The 19,908-nt window shown below is 40.9% G+C and overlaps 1 protein-coding gene across 1 annotated transcript in view; it reads left to right on the forward strand.

The window, feature by feature from the left end:
- The first annotated feature begins 559 nt into the window (after positions 1 to 559).
- Positions 560 to 19,908, forward strand: part of scfd1 (sec1 family domain containing 1) — a 32,409-nt gene continuing 13,060 nt past the window's right edge. The window contains exons 1-16 of the mRNA XM_037796274.1: positions 560 to 718; positions 2,179 to 2,249; positions 2,795 to 2,883; positions 4,131 to 4,221; positions 4,895 to 5,017; positions 6,232 to 6,319; positions 8,073 to 8,162; positions 8,900 to 8,955; positions 9,325 to 9,410; positions 9,543 to 9,642; positions 11,996 to 12,135; positions 13,093 to 13,183; positions 13,450 to 13,523; positions 16,577 to 16,658; positions 17,478 to 17,574; positions 17,692 to 17,762. Coding sequence (XP_037652202.1) covers positions 688 to 718; positions 2,179 to 2,249; positions 2,795 to 2,883; positions 4,131 to 4,221; positions 4,895 to 5,017; positions 6,232 to 6,319; positions 8,073 to 8,162; positions 8,900 to 8,955; positions 9,325 to 9,410; positions 9,543 to 9,642; positions 11,996 to 12,135; positions 13,093 to 13,183; positions 13,450 to 13,523; positions 16,577 to 16,658; positions 17,478 to 17,574; positions 17,692 to 17,762 — 1,380 coding nt within the window. The 5' untranslated portion in view covers positions 560 to 687. The remainder of the gene's footprint in view (positions 719 to 2,178; positions 2,250 to 2,794; positions 2,884 to 4,130; positions 4,222 to 4,894; positions 5,018 to 6,231; positions 6,320 to 8,072; positions 8,163 to 8,899; positions 8,956 to 9,324; positions 9,411 to 9,542; positions 9,643 to 11,995; positions 12,136 to 13,092; positions 13,184 to 13,449; positions 13,524 to 16,576; positions 16,659 to 17,477; positions 17,575 to 17,691; positions 17,763 to 19,908) is intronic.

A 19,908-nucleotide genomic window follows, 5' to 3' on the forward strand; every position in this document is an offset into this window, starting at 1 on the left:
TAATCCACCTGAAAATATCAGGTTATTGTCAGTTTGTCAGATTTTGGTGTGTAAGTGTAAGTGCTCTACTGGGAGCAGTGCTGGTTGTGGTCTACTGGGACCACAGCTCTGTGATATACTGTATTTAGAGCCAGTAAAGGCTGTTGGGAATGACTATAAACAATGAAAAAAAATATATTACCATGTCATCAATTTATATATATATATATATCATATATAATAAAATGTGTATTTAGTAAGTATATTATGAGTATATAAGATACAAACTGTAATTGTTTTGTGAGTAATGCATCTTATGTGTGTAAACCAATCCTTTGGTCAGTAATTGTATTGTAGTGTAATATAATATAATATAATAATGGCAGGAGGGGTAATATTAGTGTTCTGTGTTATTGGTTAAACCAGTAAAGATCTGAACCACTTCCTGAACCAGTGGGCGGTACGGCCGGGCAGCGAGGCTTCGGATGCCATCAATGACGTCATTGGTCTAAAACGATACAAGCCTCGATACGCGCATCGCAGGAAACTTCCTGGATTACTCGACACGCGCTCCGAAGCCTCGGCACAGCGCCGTAATATCACTAAGAGTGAGACCTCTTTAATTTGTACCTCCTCTCTGACGGGCTGCAGCACGTCACGTCATCAAACGACACGTCATCAGACGCAGCGTCACCAACAACATCCAACATGGCGGCGTCTGTCCGGGAGAAGCAGACAGGTCGGTCTAACGCGTTTTACTCTCGTTACCGGCTCGTTACCGGCTCGTTACCGGCTCGTTACCGGCTCGTTACCGGCTCGTTACCGGCGGCAGACAGCGCCGGTAACCGGAGAGACGCCCCGGGCCTGTCAGCTGTTAGAGAGCTGTGTGCTGCCGGCAGGGAGAGAATCACCTGTTCCCTTCAATGGGAACGTTTTACAGCTTTATAGCTTTACAGCTTCAGGACTCATTTATAACATTACTATTATAATGTTCTATTATTACTCCTCATTTAAACTCTCCGATGAGTCAGAGGATATATCTATACACAATAACATGTAGACATTCAAGAGAACTGCTCTAGAACGTGTTGAAGTCCTCTATGTTCCCTCAACTCTATGTTCCCTCAACTCTATGTTCCCTCAACTCTATGTTCCCTCAGCTCTATGTTCCCTCAGCTCTATGTTCCCTCAACTCTATGTTCCCTCAACTCTATGTTCCCTCAACTCTATGTTCCCTCAGCTCTATGTTCCCTCAGCTCTATGTTCCCTCAACTCTATGTTCCCTCAGCTCTATGTTCCCTCAGCTCTATGTTCCCTCAGCTCTATGTTCCCTCAGCTCTATGTTCCCTCAACTCTATGTTCCCTCAGCTCTATGTTCCCTCAACTCTATGTTCCCTCAGCTCTATGTTCCCTCAACTCTATGTTCCCTCAACTCTATGTTCCCTCAGCTCTATGTTCCCTCAGCTCTATGTTCCCTCAACTCTATGTTCCCTCAGCTCTATGTTCCCTCAACTCTATGTTCCCTCAGCTCTATGTTCCCTCAACTCTATGTTCCCTCAGCTCTATGTTCCCTCAACTCTATGTTCCCTCAGCTCTATGTTCCCTCAGCTCTATGTTCCCTCAACTCTATGTTCCCTCAGCTCTATGTTCCCTCAGCTCTATGTTCCCTCAGCTCTATGTTCCCTCAGCTCTATGTTCCCTCAGCTCTATGTTCCCTCAACTCTATGTTCCCTCAACTCTATGTTCCCTCAGCTCTATGTTCCCTCAGCTCTATGTTCCCTCAACTCTATGTTCCCTCAGCTCTATGTTCCCTCAACTCTATGTTCCCTCAACTCTATGTTCCCTCAGCTCTATGTTCCCTCAACTCTATGTTCCCTCAGCTCTATGTTCCCTCAACTCTATGTTCCCTCAGTCCCGTGTTCCCTCAGCTCTATGTTCCCTCAGTCCTGTGTTCCCTCAGCTCTATGTTCCCTAAGCTCTATGTTCCCTCAGTCCCGTGTTCCCTCAGCTCTATATGTTCCCTCGACTCTATGTTCCCTCAGTCCCGTGTTCCCTCAACTCTATGTTCCCTCAGCTCTATGTTCCCTCAACTCTATGTTCCCTCAGTCCCGTGTTCCCTCAGCTCTATATGTTCCCTCGACTCTATGTTCCCTCAGCTCTATGTTAGGGAACAAATGAATGTTATTTCTGTGGTTACAGTGGCTCTGAAGCGAATGCTGAACTTCAACGCTCCTCCTCTGAAGAACACAGCAGCTGAGCCAGTATGGAAGGTAACAACAACAACAACAACAACAACAAACACACATATATATATATATATAAATGTATATAAATATATATAAATTAAATAATACATTAAAATAATAAATATGTAAAAAATAAATAAATGCATTTAAAAAATAAATACATAAATAAATAAAACTGGAAATTAAACAGAAAAATAATAAATAAGGGAATTAATATAAAGGTAAATAAATAAAAAAGGTAATTTAAACAGAAATATCAATTTGTCACATTTTATCAATCAGTTAATGACTACATTTATTTTTAATATTATTTTTTGCTATTTGTAATGGCATATTTATTTATTTATTTATTTATCGAGTCATTTATTTATTTTTGATTTTGTCAGGTTCTGTCCTCCATAGAACCTCTCTCTCTCTTTCGCCCTTTTTAAAAGTAAACCTTTCAGATATAATACCAGCAGACATGTTTGTAGTTTTGACAGCGCCGTTAAATTCTAAATATATATATATATGTATATGACCTCTCTCCTGTGCTTTAACTTCTGTCTGTGTTTGTGTGTCTTATGCAGGTGTTGATATACGACAGGTTTGGCCAAGACATCATCTCGCCTCTGCTGTCTGTCAAAGAGCTGAGAGACATGGGCATCACCCTGCACCTGTAAGAGACAACACACCTTCACCTCTAGCCTTCAGCAGCTCCGGAGAACATGTCCTCCCTCTGAGGGTCTAATCGGTCCTCACAAAGATAGAAAGCGGCGATAGAAATGTATACAGTATCGTGATACTCGTGTATCAGTATTTTCTTACTTGTATTGTGTTATACAGAATAACGTTTACATTCATAAAACATTCCGGTTTGTGCCCTTATTCCAAAAAAGACAATACTCCTACTAAGCAGTTTACACGGCTAATGAAGGTGAATACTCCACTAATACTCCCGTTTACATGCAGCCGTGCAGACGCCCATTCACGTAACCGGCGGTAGACTTGTTGGACCTTTTGAACACCTTCTTTCTTTCCTTCAAACACCTTCTGGAAAAGAGCGGCGTGGCGATATTTAGTCCATGATTTAGTCTTTGATGATGTTTAACAGTAGGTGTGTTTCTCCTGCTTCTCTTCTCTGTAAACTGTCGGCCGGTTGGTCTAATTTTATCTTAAAGGCAGGTTGACGATGTTCTCCAGTCTCCACTCTCTGTTCTATTGGTTGAAATGGTCTTTACACCCCGACAGCGATCCGTTACTGATGAGCTCTGAAAAAGGAAAAGAGCCGTCATCTGTAGCTGACTTTTCTTCTGCCTTCCTTTTGGACATTTTCCGGATTTGTTTTGGACAATTTTCAAATATTTTTCTGACTTTTTTTGGACACTTTTCAGACTATTTTTTTGACAATTTTCTGACTTTTTTTCTGATTTTTTTCCTGTTTTTTTTAGTTTTTTGGGGAATTGTTTTAGACATTTCTTTGACAATTTCGTTTTTTTAGACAAAACTGTTGTAATCCTCTAAAAACGTCTACCAATCACTGCCTTGCGGTCCGCTTGGAAAGAACCAATCAGACGCGTCCCTGCCTCCCTGCTCATTCTCTACCCTTGGCGTGCACCAGCCTGAACTCAAAGCACGTCACCGCCGCACGTTTCCTGGAGAATGGAAGAGTTCACTCAGCCCTGCAGCAGCACCGCCGCGGTTACTGGTCATGAGGTAGCGTTGTTGAGTTGAGGTCCTCTCTCCGCTCTGTGTCTGTGAAGGAGTTACGATGCGGCGCTGCTCGTGCATGTGTGTGTGGGGGTTTAGACGGAGCTCCTGAGGCCATGCTACTTTCACATTATTCTAGCTCTCCATCATCGACCACCCTACCTTCAATGTGGACGTCAGTAAAACAACGTGTCAAATTGACTTTGTGTTTTTCAGTCTGCTTCACTCGGACAGAGATCCAATCCCAGATGTTCCAGCCATCTACTTCGTCATGCCCACAGAGGAGAACATCGACAGGATATGCCAGGTACACACACACACACACACACACACACACACACACACACACACACACACAGGTATTTATACAAGCAGTGTGTTAAAAATATCTCCGTCCAAATGAAAACAAAAATACACAATCAAAGCGTCGTCAGGAGCCAAACTAACAGACTGATATCGACCGCTTCAACACAGTTACACTGCTACCAAAGAACGTTTATCACGAAGAAGTCAAAGTCAGCAGCAGAGCTTCTCCTCCACCATTTTGGACTGAAAGAGACGACCAGACACCAGTAAAACGTCCTCCTACAGAGAGACGGACAAAAGTAGAACTACATTATTTCTATTCTATTTTCACATTCTACTGAAATGTCCTGTGTTTAATAATACATATATACATTTAAAATAGGGCTGTCAAAGTTAACACGATAATAACACCTTAGTTCAGTTTTAAAACTGAAGATACTGGTATCACAGTAAACTAGAGAACCTGATGGATCCATCGGTACCAACCAGGTCAGACTAGCTGGTCATGAAGGAGGTTAAATAACGCCCTGAACTTACATTGCATTTTGGCGAGGAAAAAACTGTCATGAACTGATAAAAATGTGTGATTAATTTGTGATTAATCCTGATTAAATATATATGTGTGTGTGTGTGTGTGCGTGCGTGTGCGTGCGTGTGCGTGCGTGCGTGTGTAGGACCTGAGGAACCAGCTGTATGAGTCGTACTTCCTGAACTTCATCTCTGCCATCAGCAGAAGTAAACTGGAGGACATCGCCAGCGCTGCTCTGGCTGCTAACGCTGTCACCCAAGTCACCAAGGTTACCGTGGTTACTATTGTCTTCTCATTGTCTGATGATTTGAGATCACGCCGTGCAGTATTCTGTATATTAGTAATAATATGATGCCAGAGCTCCTTAGATTTAGATGGGAAGGCGAAGGCTCGGAATTCCATCCCAGAATCGGGGTGGGAAAAACCATCGATTCATCTATATTTCAAAACAAGTTTTCTAATACCAGAATGGATATATCTGCTTCATCTGAGTCTATGTAGAGGTAGAAGGAAGTTACCGCTTTTATTGTGGTAGTCTGAGTAACGTGACGTCATATCTGTTCCGTATCCGTCAACCAAAACAAACCTCAGAGAGTCTAAACCGTTGGAGGGTCGTTGTGGATACGACCTGCACCCTCCCATGTTAAATCCAGCGTGGTAAACACTACACATCCAGTAAAGGATGGAAACACTTTGGGTTTCACACATTGACAGGAAAAGCAGAGCTAGACAGAGCAGAGCTAAAGCTGCATGCTAACTTCTAAAAAATGACAAAAATATGTCCGAAAATAAGTCCGAACATAGGCTGAAAAAAAAATGCAAAAGTATGTCCAGAATATGGCCCAAAAATGGCCGAAATATATCCTAAAAAAAGGCAGGAATATGTTCAAACAAAAGGCTGATATATGTCTGAAAAATATCTGGAAAAAAAGTGCGGAAAATGTTAGCAGGTAACGTTATGGTATGGCGGTAACGTTATGGTATGGCGGTAACGTGGCGGTGGAGCCGGCCGTCGCTCTCGTCTCCGTGGTCAAATGGGCCGACGCTACGACTGTAGAGAACCCAGATACTGACATTTATGTTCTCTGCATTGAAACGGCCCCGATGGAGCTGACCATGGATGGATAAAGAGAACGGAGCTGACAGGAGAGCTAGAGACTACCTTGGAGAAGTTAGAGGAAGTAGACACGTGGGACTACGTACGCTTTTCAAAATAAGGTGTTAACAAAGGGAACTGTATATACAAAATACATCTATGGAAATAAGATTGATGGATTATATTCACCAGAAGTATAAAACATTATAAATTAAAAACAAAATAGCACTAATCTGTGAGGGAAATGTCTTTATTCTTTGATTTCTGGGTTGCTGGATAATCAATAATGTCTGACATTGATCGTGATATATTTGACTTCAGGACGTCTCTGACTACATACATTCTGTTTGATAAATGAGTAATCTGTGTGTCTGTGTGTGTCTCAGGTGTATGATCAGTACCTGAACTTCATCACTCTGGAAGACGACATGTTCACCCTCTGCCATCAAAACAAGGAGCTCATCTCCTACCACGGTAACACACAAACACACACACACACACACACACACACACACACATTGGAAACATCCCCAAAAACACAGAGGATTATGGGTAGAGGGAGGTGGAATTAAAAAAAGCCAAATACAACAAAATGAAGTCTGGAAGCTTTCAGATTAAACTCCATCATTAAAAGCAAACTACCAAAGAAGTGCCGACCACAAACACAGCTAGCCGGAACACACCACAGCTCTATTACAACCTGATCGCACACACAGCAGCACAGAGTCAGTGGCGAACAACACACGAGTGCGTAAAAACGTTACCAAATGTAAACATCACGCAGCAAATTCAAGCTTCCAGGAAGAGCGCCGAGGGAGACATTTTATTCAAACATTTTTTAAGACTTTTTTTTCGGATATTTTTCGACTTTTTTCGGACATTTTTTGGGCATTTTTCAGATATTTTTTTTTGACTTTTTTGACATTTTTCAAACTTTTATCGGACATTTTTCAGATTTTTTTTGACATTTTTCAAACTTTTATTGGACATTTTTCAGATTTTTTTAGAATTTTTTTCAAACTTTTATCGGACATTTTTTTGACATTTTTTTCAGATGTTTTTCAACTTTTTTTCTACATTTTTTAGTTTTTTTTTTTTTTTTACTTTTTGCACATTTTTCAAACTTTTTTCGGACATTTTCCAGATTTTTTTTTGACATTTTTCAAACTTTTATCGGACATTTTCCAGATTTTTTTTTGACATTTTTCAAACTTTTATCGGACATTTTTCAGACTTTTTTTTCGGATATTTTTTGACTTTTTGCACATTTTTCAAACTTTTACTGGACATTTTTCAGATTTGTTTTGGACATTTTTCAGACTTTTTTTGACTTTTTGGGGCATTTTTCAGATTTTTTTTTTTTTACTTTGTTGACATTTTTCAAACTTTTATCGGACATTTTTCAGATTTTTTTTGACATTTTTCAAACTTTTATTGGACATTTTTCAGATTTTGTTTAGAATTTTTTTTCGGATGTTTTTCAACTTTTTTTCGACATTTTTTAGTTTGTTTTTTTTTTACTTTTTGCACATTTTTCAAGCTTTTTTCGGACATTTTTCAGATTTTTTTTTTTTTTACTTTTTTGACATTTTTCAAACTTTTATTGGACATTTTTCAGATTTTTTTTAGAATTTTTTTCAAACTTTTATCGGACATTTTTCAGACTTTTTTTTTCGGATTTTTTCAACTTTTTTTCAACATTTTTTAGTTTTTTTTTTTTTACTTTTTGCACATTTTTCAAACTTTTTTCGGACATTTTTCAGATTTTTTTTGACATTTTTCAAACTTTTATCGGACATTTTTCAGACTTTTTTTTTGACTTTTTGGGGAATTTTCAGACTTTTTGGGGGAATTTTTCTGAGGGTGGGTGGGGACCCTGGGGACGTAATGTAATCGGTGTGTTCCCCATCACTGTGTAACACCGACTACCACAACAAGCCCAGTAGACGTCACAAGCAACACACCACAGTGTCCAGCTACGTATCAGTCAACATGTGGAGAGAAAAATAAATACGTTGACATAGTTTGCAATCCCAAATAACGACGCTTTCATCAAAACACACCGCTACAACGCTGAGGCCAAAAATCAAGATGTATGTCTCACCTGTGTGTCTCACCTGTGTGTCTCACCTGTGTGTCTCACCTGTGTGTCTCTCCTGTGTGTCTCACCTGTGTGTCTCACCTGTGTGTCTCACCTGTGTGTCTCTCCTGTGTGTCTGTCCTGCAGCCATCAACAGAGCAGACATCCAGGACACAGACATGGAGGCCATCATGGACACCATCGTGGACAGTCTCTTCTGTTTCTTTGTCACTCTGGGTGAGTTCCTCTGATGAACCTCACGGTGTTTACCGGGAGTTCATGTTGTGCCAAAATAAAAACTGAAATGGTTAAATGCAAAGAGGCGAAGAGACGCAAGTTCTAAACAACAATTTAATGCTGAGATGACGTCATGTTGAGTGTTGATGGAGCAGCTGCGTAGCCCGGCTCTGATCCATCCAGACTCCATTCAGAAAACAAGCACATTAAAAGTTGTCTGCTTGTCGTCATGGTAACAGACCTGACAAAGCAGGAATTCAGACTTTTTACTAGTCAGCATCATTATGTAGTTACTTCAGCATCATTTTGATCTGTTTATTGATATTAAATCACAACACAATCTGATTATTTTGGGTTCACACCGCAGTAGAGATGTGTGGCTGCTAGATACAGTCAGTGTGATGTCACTGAATGTGAATACAGCTCGCCGCCGGGTGACGTTATGAACCCAGACACGACGTAATGACAATGATGTGATGTCAGTTTTTATAAAGGAAAAAAAATATATATTTTTAATCTAAATATCTTGACATGATTCAGTTATTTGAGTTATTTATTTGAAGCAGAAATGAAGCTGTTTCAACTGAAATGTTTGTCTCTGTCCACCAGATGGAAGCGTTTACTCATTCTCCTCCTTTAAAATCTGTTCTATAAGTTTGTTCTGTTGTTTTTAATGTTTCCATGTGTTCAACAGGGTGAGACTTTATTTAAAGTCTGTTGTTGTTGTTGTTGATCAGGTGCGGTGCCAATCATTCGCTGTCCCCGTGGAAACGCAGCAGAGATGGTCGCCGTGGTGAGTTCACTCTGACGAATCAGCCGATCTGATTGGTTCAATGACAGAACGTCAACCTTTTCATTCAGTTTGGACCTGCCAAATAAATGAATAAATAAAGAAATAAATAAATGACTTGATAAATAAATAAATAAATGACTTGATAAATAAATAAATAAATGACTTGATAAATAAAAATATAAATAAATGACTTGATAATGAATAAATGAATAAATGACTTGATAAATAAAAATATAGATAAATGACTTGATAAATAAATAAATGCTTAAACATAAATAAATTCATACATTTAAAAAAATATATAAAATAAATTAAAAAAAAATGATAACTGAAATATTTATATTATATTATATTTTGTGTGTGTTGTAGAAGTTGGATAAGAAGCTCCGTGAGAACCTGCGCGACGCCAGAAACAGTCTCTTCACCGGAGACAACATGGCCGCCGGACAGTTCAGGTAAACAAGAAGGATAAAACTGAGGCGGTGTGAGGTCATGGGGAAACTCCACTTCCCATAATGCAGTGCTGTGTATCACTAGCAGGCCAGGCGTGGGCTCTGTGTGTGTAACGACTCTTCTCTCCTCTCCAGTTTCCAGAGGCCTCTGTTCGTCCTGGCAGATCGTAACGTGGACATGGCCACGCCCCTCCACCACACCTGGACCTATCAGGCGCTGATCCACGACGTCCTGGTGAGCTGTCAATCATAAATCATAAACATAAAAGGTTATAGAGAAACTCTACTCAAAGGTTTACTCCTGCTTGAGGAACAGATTGTTTTACTTAAAATTTTTGTAGAAGCAGATTCACATTTTCTTTCGCTGTCTGACTTCCTGTCTGAGGCTCTCACACACTCACACACACACACACACACACGCACACGCACGCACGCACGCACATACACACTAATTCATGCAAAGCCAGAGCGCTGTCAGCTGCAGAGTTTCTGAGGTTAATACCGACAGCACTGGAATGTAGAGTTACATGGATGTGTTATATAACACGTCATCAGTCACACACACACACACACACACACACACACACTCACACACACACACCTTTTTAACGTGAAGCTGCTTTATTCAGTGTTTGTTCTGGAGAGGAGGAGACCTCTGTGGTAAAAAAAAACTTTGAAGCTGACTGACATGAAGACAACAACTCCCATGATCCCACGCTGCTCAGAGGGATCTTTGTCTCTCTCAGCTGTCAGTCTGGTTGAACCATTAGACAGCATTTTGATCTCAATGTACTAAATGAAATAACATCTATTAGTAAAGAGGACTTTCTACAAGCTAAAAGCATGAAAAACCATTCAGACATAATGTGAAAAATATACGAAAAGTAATAGTAAAATATGTGAAAAATGTCCGAAGAATTATTATTAAAATATGTAAAACAAAATATTGAAAAATATCATAAAAATTTCTGAAAAATATGCGAAAGCTAATCAAAGTAAATTCTATTAGTAAAGACAACTTTCTACAAGCTATAAGCAGTAAAAAACATTCAGACATATGTGAAAAATATCCCAAAATTTTTAGTAAAATATGTGAAAGAAATATTGATAAATATGTGAAAATGTCCCAAAAATATCCCAAAAAGATATATATATAATATTTGAAAAAATATTGAAAAAAATCCAAAAAATGTCTGAAAAATTATAAGTGAATTATGTGAAAAATGGCCAAAAAAGTATTAGTAAAATATGTGAAAGATATCCCAAAAATATTATTAAAATATGTGAAAACTATTTGAAACATGTGCGAAATTTTTTTAGTAAAACGTGAAAAATATCCCAAAAATATCCCCAAAATGTCTGAAGAATTATTAGTAAAATATGTGAAAATAATATTGAAAAATTTCCCAAAAATATGTGAAAATGTCACAAGTTTAAAAAAAAGTTGCATTAATGTGTTAAAGAAATTAGTGTCGTTAAACAAATTTGCTTTAACTCGTTATTATCACGTTAACTCTGACAGCCCTGATATTAATATATACACTGTATACTTTATAGACGGGAAGTTTAATTCCATAGTTTTGACCAATTTGTTGCTTCATTTAAAAGGTTTGCACTTGAATTGAAGATGCTAGTGTACAATTTATTATTTTAATAATAACTAACAACTACGTAACTTTGTATGTATTTATTTATTACATTAAGATTAATAAAGTTAGGAAAGCGAGGTTGGTGGTATCAGATCGGTACTCGCTATCAGCCGAGTATAGAGTCGTCCTCTCAGACTTCTGACTGGACACGATCACGCTTTTGTGGCGGGAGAGAAGAAGAAGAATTCTTTGTTTTAGGAGTTATGATGAAACGACTGTCAGCATCTTAAAACAAGTCAGAGAGAGATGTGTCGCTGCGCCAGAGTAAAAAAAATGACTCTTGAAACAAGTTGATTTGTGTTGGAAACAGGTGAAATTACTTCTTTTTTTAACGTCTGGTCCAGAATCCAGACCCTGATCTGGTTTCTCTTGTGGTCCAGTTTTGCCAGCTCTGTCTGCGACGGCCGGTCCAGATGGCAGCGCTCTGTCTGTCGTCTCTTTCCTGTAAACATGTCAGCCGTCCACCACCCAGCAGGAGACGGGATCCCACCACTAAATCTCCCTCCTCATCCCTCTGCTGTTCCCATGACAACAGCGGTGTTATTATGATCCTCCGTCTGGATCCACTGTGGTGCAATGAGCTGTCTCTGGTCTGGACTGCATCCCAGATATCTTTAACACAGCAGCACTCTCAGGATCAGCTTTTATATTCATTAAGTGTCTCAGAATCACTTGTAGGATTTCAGGAGTGTAAAGTGACGTTAGATGATGACGTTTTTGTTTTCTCTCTGTGGTTTCACTCCGGATTCAGTGCATTAAAAGAGCTGATTTAGGTCATTTAACGCAGGAAAAACACTTTATAATACAAATAATGGCATCGGTTGTACTGGCAGCACTATGGGCTGTAACCTGCCAAAACCAACCAATGGAGCCAGACGTCAAAGGTCACCTGACGACAGGTGGACCAGACCTTTATGAGTGTGTGTTTGTGTCCACCAGGACTACCAGCTGAACAGGGTGGTGATGGAGGAGGGGGCGGGGGCCGAGCCGTCTCCCGCCGGCGCCAGACCGAAGAAGAAGAACAGAAAGACCTACGACCTGACTGCCGCCGACAAGTTCTGGCAGAAACACAAGGGCAGGTGAGTTCTTCTGGAGGAAGGGTTAGAGGAGGATGAAGAGGAGGAGGTGGGGGTTCATTTTATTTCACTAGTTTTGGTACAGGCTTTAAATATTATTTATTAGTAAAATATGTGAAAAATATCTCAAAAATATGTGAAAATTGTCTGAAAGATATTCGAAAAATATCAGTAAAATATATGAAAACTAAACAAAATAACATCTATTAGTGAAGAAGACTTTCTACAAGCTAAAAGCATCAAAGACCATTCAGACATATGTGAAAAATATCCAAATATTATTAGTAAAATATATGAAAAATATCCAAAAAGTTTTTGTAAAATATTTGAAAAATTTCCAAAATGGATTTATAAAATATATGAAAAAGATATCCATCCTCTGAATGCTCTAGGTCTCTAGTTTGATCCATCCATCCTCTGAATGCTCTAGGTCTCTAGTTTGATCCATCCATCCTCTGAATGCTCTAGGTCTCTAGTTTGATCCATCCATCCTCTGAATGCTCTAGGTCTCTAGTCTGATCCATCCATCCTCTGAATGCTCTAGGTCTCTAGTCTGATCCATCCATCTTCTGAATGCTCTAGGTCTCTAGTTTGTGGCTGTAAAGTTTCATGAGGCTGTGATTATCCTAGAGGTCACCACAGGTCATTTTATACTGGGAGGTCAATGAAATGTCTCCTATGGGGGGCTAACATCATCACACATGAATTGTGGGAACAAAATAACATTATTACAGGCATTAAATGTAACTCATAATAACATCACAAGTTAAATCTATATACTGATGATATCTTATTGTACGTGACAAACTCTCCTGTCCATCTGGAGTGCTGATGTTGGAGACGAACCCTTCAGGTTTCCAGTGTTGTTGAGGCCCATTTTCTCCAAGTTGACTCAGGAAGTATAAAGTTAGAAGCTCATTCATTGGTTGGACGTTGAGCGTGCCGTGTTGTGTGTTACAGTCCGTTCCCAGAGGTGGCGGAGTCGGTCCAGGAGGAGCTGGACACCTACAGAGCCCAGGAGGACGAGGTGAAACGCCTCAAGAGCATCATGGTGAGACACACACACACAATATGGACAACAAATGGCTGCCTTGTGGTAAACTAGCCGAACGTCAAGTCCAAGTCAGAGGTCGTATCTGAAGTTATTTTTATGTCCAACTCCCCAGAGTTGAATCTGCTTCAATATCTGAACCTTCAAGAGTTTTTCTGAGTCCCTGAGATCACGTCCAAGTCGCCGAGACTTTGTCCACGACTCTAACGGTTGATTTCGCTTGATCCCTGTGTGGTTATTCCTTATTGATCTCTGTGTGTCTGCAGGGTTTAGAGGGCGAGGATGAAGGAGCCATCAGCATGCTGTCAGACAACACAGCCAAGCTCACCTCTGCTGTCAGGTACCGATCACAGCGAACACCATCGCCTTCATCTGTTCGGTCTGCTATACATAGCAACGGTCTGCTATACCTAGCAACGGTCTGCTATACCTAGCAACGGTCTGCTATACCTAGCAACGGTCTGCTATACCTAGCAACGGTCTGCTATACATAGAAACGGTCTGCTATACCTAGCAACGGTCTGCTATACCTAGCAACGGTCTGCTATACATAGCAACGGTCTGTTATACATAGCAACGCTCTGCTATACATAGCAACGGTCTGCTATACATAGCAACACTCTGCTATACATAGCAACGCTCTTCTATACATAGCAACGCTCTGCTATACATAGCAACGCTCTGCTATACATAGCAAAGCTTTGCTATACATAGCAACGCTCTGCTATACATAGCAACGCTCTTCTATACATAGCAACGCTCTGCTATACATAGCAACGCTCTGCTATACATAGCAAAGCTTTGCTATACATAGCAACGCTCTGCTATACATAGCAAAGGTCTGCTATACATAGCAAAGCTTTGCTATACATAGCAACGCTCTGCTATACATAGCAACGCTCTGCTATACATAGCAACGCTCTGCTATACATAGCAACGATCTGCTATACATAGCAACGCTCTGCTATACATAGCAACAGCAGCCATTAGCAGAAGGCTAAAATATTAGCAACATCTACCCTCCATCTCTGAGACATTTCTCCGATATTCAATTCAATTCAATTTATTTTTGTATAGCGTCAAATCACAACAGAAGTTATCTGGAGACGCTTTATATATAGAGCAGGTCTATGACCGTACACCGTAGTTTAGAGACCCAACAACACAGCAAGAGGACATTTTAGATGAGTAGCTTTAGCCCACTGCCAGCGTTAGTTAGCCTCCAGCTAATGTTAGCCCACTGCTAGCGTTAGTTAGCCTCCAGCTAATGTTAGCCCACTGCTAGCGTTAGTTAGCCTCCAGTGTTAGCCCACTGCTAGCGTTAGTTAGCCTCCAGCTAATGTTAGCCCACTGCTGGCGTTAGTTAGCCTCCAGTGTTAGCCCACTGCTGGCGTTAGTTAGCCTCCAGCTAATGTTAGCCCACTGCTAGCGTTAGTTAGCCTCCAGTGTTAGCCCACTGCTAGCGTTAGTTAGCCTCCAGTGTTAGCCCACTGCTAGCATTAGTTAGCCTCCAGTGTTAGCCCACTGCTGGCGTTAGTTAGCCTCCAGTGTTAGCCCACTGCTAGCATTAGTTAGCCTCCAGTGTTAGCCCACTGCTGGCGTTAGTTAGCCTCCAGTGTTAGCCCACTGCTAGCGTTAGTTAGCCTCCAGTGTTAGCCCACTGCTGGCGTTAGTTAGCCTCCAGTGTTAGCCCACTGCTAGCGTTAGTTAGCCTCAAGCTAATGTTAGCCCACTGCTAGCGTTAGTTAGCCTCCAGTGTTAGCCCACTGCTAGCGTTAGTTAGCCTCCAGTGTTAGCCCACTGCTGGCGTTAGTTAGCCTCCAGCTAATGTTAGCCCACTGCTGGCGTTAGTTAGCCTCCAGCTAATGTTAGCCCACTGCTAGCGTTAGTTAGCCTCCAGCTAATGTTAGCCCACTGCTGGCGTTAGTTAGCCTCCAGCTAATGTTAGCCCACTGCTAGCGTTAGTTAGCCTCCAGTGTTAGCCCACTGCTAGCGTTAGTTAGCCTCCAGTGTTAGCCCACTGCTAGCGTTAGTTAGCCTCCAGCTAATGTTAGCCCACTGCTAGCGTTAGTTAGCCTCCAGCTAATGTTAGCCCACTGCTAGCGTTAGTTAGCCTCCAGTGTTAGCCCACTGCTGGCGTTAGTTAGCCTCCAGCTAATGTTAGCCCACTGCTGGCGTTAGTTAGCCTCCAGCTAATGTTAGCCCACTGCTAGCGTTAGTTAGCCTCCAGCTAATGTTAGCCCACTGCTAGCGTTAGTTAGCCTCCAGCTAATGTTAGCCCACTGCTGGCGTTAGTTAGCCTCCAGTGTTAGCCCACTGCTAGCGTTAGTTAGCCTCCAGTGTTAGCCCACTGCTAGCGTTAGTTAGCCTCCAGCTAATGTTAGCCCACTGCTGGCGTTAGTTAGCCTCCAGTGTTAGCCCACTGCTAGCGTTAGTTAGCCTCCAGCTAATGTTAGCCCACTGCTAGCGTTAGTTAGCCTCCAGCTAATGTTAGCCCACTGCTAGCGTTAGTTAGCCTTCAGTGTTAGCCCACTGCTAGCGTTAGTTAGCCTCCAGCTAATGTTAGCCCACTGCTGGCGTTAGTTAGCCTCCAGTGTTAGCCTAATGAAAGGGCTCTATAGAGGTATAGTCACACCGATGGGATGAGATAAAGAATGTGTTTTTTGAACATTAAAATATGTAAACATGTCGTAGTAGAAACCCAGAATACTAGTATGAACCTGTACATGAGCAGGTCTTTAAAATGTTTCTGGTGCCCTTCAGTAAATCCCTGAACACCATCTGCTCCATCAGATCTCCGTGTTCCTGAGAACTCCTCCGAGTGAAGCCTGTTTTCACTTCTGTTCTCCCCCCTCAGTGAATACCTTCCGTTTCCCATAAGCTTCTCAGTAACCTCTAAAAGAGTGACTTTCCATAAACGTCAGAGGACCTCAGAGAGCCCAGAGCCAGGGAACATCTGATCAGACTTTTGGTTGTGATTTCCACCGTTACAACACTGTTGTTATTTTATTATCTGTAACCATGAAACTGTGTTAACCAAAACAACCTGCCGTCTGCTCAACAAGTCCGTTTAACTGTGAAATGGGACCGACAGACATGTTGTTTTTGGGTAAAACGAACAGTCGGAGGATTGTTCAGGGGTGGAGGTCTTTTGGTCGTGTATTTAATCATCTTCTACTGCAGATTACTGCGATACTGCAGTATAAAGTGTACCAGACTGAGATAGTCGTGTATTTAATCATCTTTTACTACAGATTACTGCGATACTGCAGTATAAAGTGTACCAGACTGAGATAGTCGTGTATTTAATCATCTTCTACTACAGATTACTGAGATACTGCAGTATAAAGTGTACCAGACTGAGGTTTATATGTATTTGTCTGTGTGCTGCAGCTCTCTGCCTGAGCTGCTAGAGAAGAAGAGGCTGATCGACCTTCACACCAACGTCGCCACTGCGGTCCTCGACCACATCAAGGTACAGACGTATATACAGTAGTATTAGTACACAGTGTATACAGTAGTATTAGTACATACAGTATCATTAGTACATACAGTAGTATTAGTACACAGTGTATACAGTAGTATTAGTACACAGTGTGTACAGTAGTATTAGTACACAGTGTATACAGTAGTATTAGTACATACAGTAGCATTAGTACATACAGTAGTATTAGTACACAGTGTACTAATACTACTGTATGTACTAATGCTACTGTATGTACTAATACTACAGTGTATACAGTAGTATTAGTACACAGTGTATACAGTAGTATTAGTACACAGTGTGTACAGTAGTATTAGTACACAGTGTGTACAGTAGTATTAGTACACAGTGTATACAGTAGTATTAGTACATACAGTAGCATTAGTACATACAGTAGTATTAGTACACAGTGTACTAATACTACAGTATGTACTAATGCTACTGTATGTACTAATACTACAGTGTATACAGTAGTATTAGTACACAGTGTATACAGTAGTATTAGTACACAGTGTGTACAGTAGTATTAGTACACAGTGTATACAGTAGTATTAGTACATACAGTAGCATTAGTACATACAGTAGTATTAGTACACAGTGTACTAATACTACAGTATGTACTAATGCTACTGTATGTACTAATACTACAGTGTATACAGTAGTATTAGTACACAGTGTATACAGTAGTATTAGTACACAGTGTATTAGTAGTATTAGTACACAGTGTATACAGTAGTATTAGTACACAGTGTATTAGTAGTATTAGTACACGGTTTGAACAGTAACCCGATGATGTGTTTGTGTCCTCAGAGTCGTAAACTGGACGTGTACTTTGAGTATGAAGAGAAACTGATGAGCAAGTCGACTTTAGATAAATCTCTGCTGGACATCATCAGTGACCCAGACGGTACGAACACACACTCATACTTCAGAAAGGCATTGTGGGAAACGTAGTCCCAGCTGCAGGTTGTGTATTACAGTAAAATAACAGACTAAACAAAAGTCAATGTTTGTGTTCTGTCAGCCGGGACCCCCGAAGACAAAATGAGACTCTTCCTCATCTTCTACATCACTGCTCAGCAGGCTCCCTCAGAGGTAACGCACACACACACAGAGACACACACACACACACACACACACACACACACACACACACATGGTGACGGTTCTGGTTCTGGTTTGGTGACTCACCAGGTCTGTGGTCCCGGTTCACTCCACTCTAATAACACACTTCATCATCATTCATCACAGCGTCAGCGGCGGTCTTGGACACGCTGACGTGTCGGTGAGCACAACAAGGACCTGATTTGACAACACGTCGCTAACACGGAAAATATTTAGATGTTGAAAACAGGAAGCGGTTTTTCTCTCAAAGGGGCCAAACTTTACTCATAAAGATGTTCTGACTTATCAACACTTAGTTTGTTGTCATTCTTATACACACGGGAGCGTCTTGTTCTACGTCATGTTTCTACTTCAAAGTTTAAAGATGTTCACAGTCGGCCCGTCAAAGTTAACGCTATAACAACAACGCGTTAACGCAAAGTGGTTTTAACGGCACTCATTTCTTTAACACATTAACACAATCGATCTTTTGGAGGTTGTAGCGGCTCAGTTTTAAAGCTAGAGTGAAGATACTGGTATCATAGTAAACTATAAACCTGATGAATCCATCGGTACTAACCATGTCAGACTAGCTGGTCATGAAGGAGGTTAAATAACGCTCCGAACTTACACTAAATGTTGGTGAGGATAAACTGTCATGTCCATTTTCAAAGGGGTCCCTTGACCTCTGACCTCCAGATCAGTGAATGTAAATGGGTTCTATGGGTACCCACGAGTCTCCCCTTTACAGACATGCCCACTTTATGATAATCACATGCAGTCTGGGGCAAGTCATAGTCAAGTCAGCACACTGACACACTGACAGCTGTTGTTGCCTGTTGGGCTGCAGTTTGCCATGTTATGATTGGAGCATATTGTTTTATGCTAAATGCAGTACCTGTGAGGGTTTCTGGATCAATATCTGTCATTGATCTGTGTTGTTTATTGATTTACAATAATAAATATATACATATATTTACATAAAGCAGCATATTTGTCCGCTCCCATGTTGATAAGAGGATTAAATACTGGACTAATCTCCCTTTAGGGTTCATTTAGAACAGATAAGAAATGTGTGATTAATTTGTGATTAGTCACGATGAACTACGGACAATCATGTGATTAACTGTGATTAAATATTTTAATCGATTGACAGTCCTAATTTAAATGGATAACTCATATTTCAGAGTTGTTTGTGCCCTGCGCTGCATTATGACACCAGTTCAGCCCTATAATAACTAAGAACCTGTGAGGGGAAGTAGAGTTACAGTGTTTTTGTGGGGCATGCTGGGATGTATTAGAAGCTGTGTGAGAGGCGGTGACGTGAAGGTTGTGGTTTAGTTTGTCGCTCCGCTCTGGTTCAGTGTTTACTTCCAGGAACCAAACAGAGAGAGAGAGAGAGAGAGAGGGAGAGGGAGAGGGAGAGGGAAAGTGGGAGATCTGAGGAGACGGGAAATTAAAAACACAGCACGACAATGCTCCTCATCGTCCTCTGGAGTAAAGAGACGCAGCGAACACACCTTCAGCACCGCCAGGGTCAAAGGTCAGGAACATTAATGCGTGCAAATGGAGTTACTTTTATACCTGAATATTAAAAGTGAAAAAAAGAGAGCAAAAAGGTTTCTAAAATGCTGCGACAGTCTTTAAAGTCCCAGTGAAACTGAAGCCAGAGCGTCTCCAGCTGCTGCACAGTGACGTACCTCACAGTGAAACAGAACATTTGAGCGTTGTACAGTAACAAGAGGGATTTATATCAAATCATTCACATTCGATTGGGACGCTACAAAGTGGGCAGAGAGATGGAAGAGGAACCGGCTGTGTGGTATCGTTACTGCAGCGTGGCGGTACTTCTAGACCGGCGGTCAGCAACCTGCAGCTCTTCAGCGGCTCCCTGTGGAGCTTTACACATGGAAATGAAGAACTGCTCTTTGTTTACATTTTCATTTTCATTTACCATAGTTGTAGGTCTATGGTACGACGGTACGACGGAGTATTAGGGCCACATTGAGGAAAAAAATACATCTGAGATTTAGAGAATAAAGTCAGAATATTAACTGTTATTTTATTTTTTCTAGTAATATTACGACATTTTTTTCTCGTAAACTTCTGACTTTATTCTCAAAATCTCAGATTTATT

The sequence above is a fragment of the Sebastes umbrosus genome, chromosome 16 (genome assembly GCF_015220745.1).
Source record: "Sebastes umbrosus isolate fSebUmb1 chromosome 16, fSebUmb1.pri, whole genome shotgun sequence".
In the NCBI taxonomy this organism is placed as follows: domain Eukaryota; kingdom Metazoa; phylum Chordata; class Actinopteri; order Perciformes; family Sebastidae; genus Sebastes; species Sebastes umbrosus.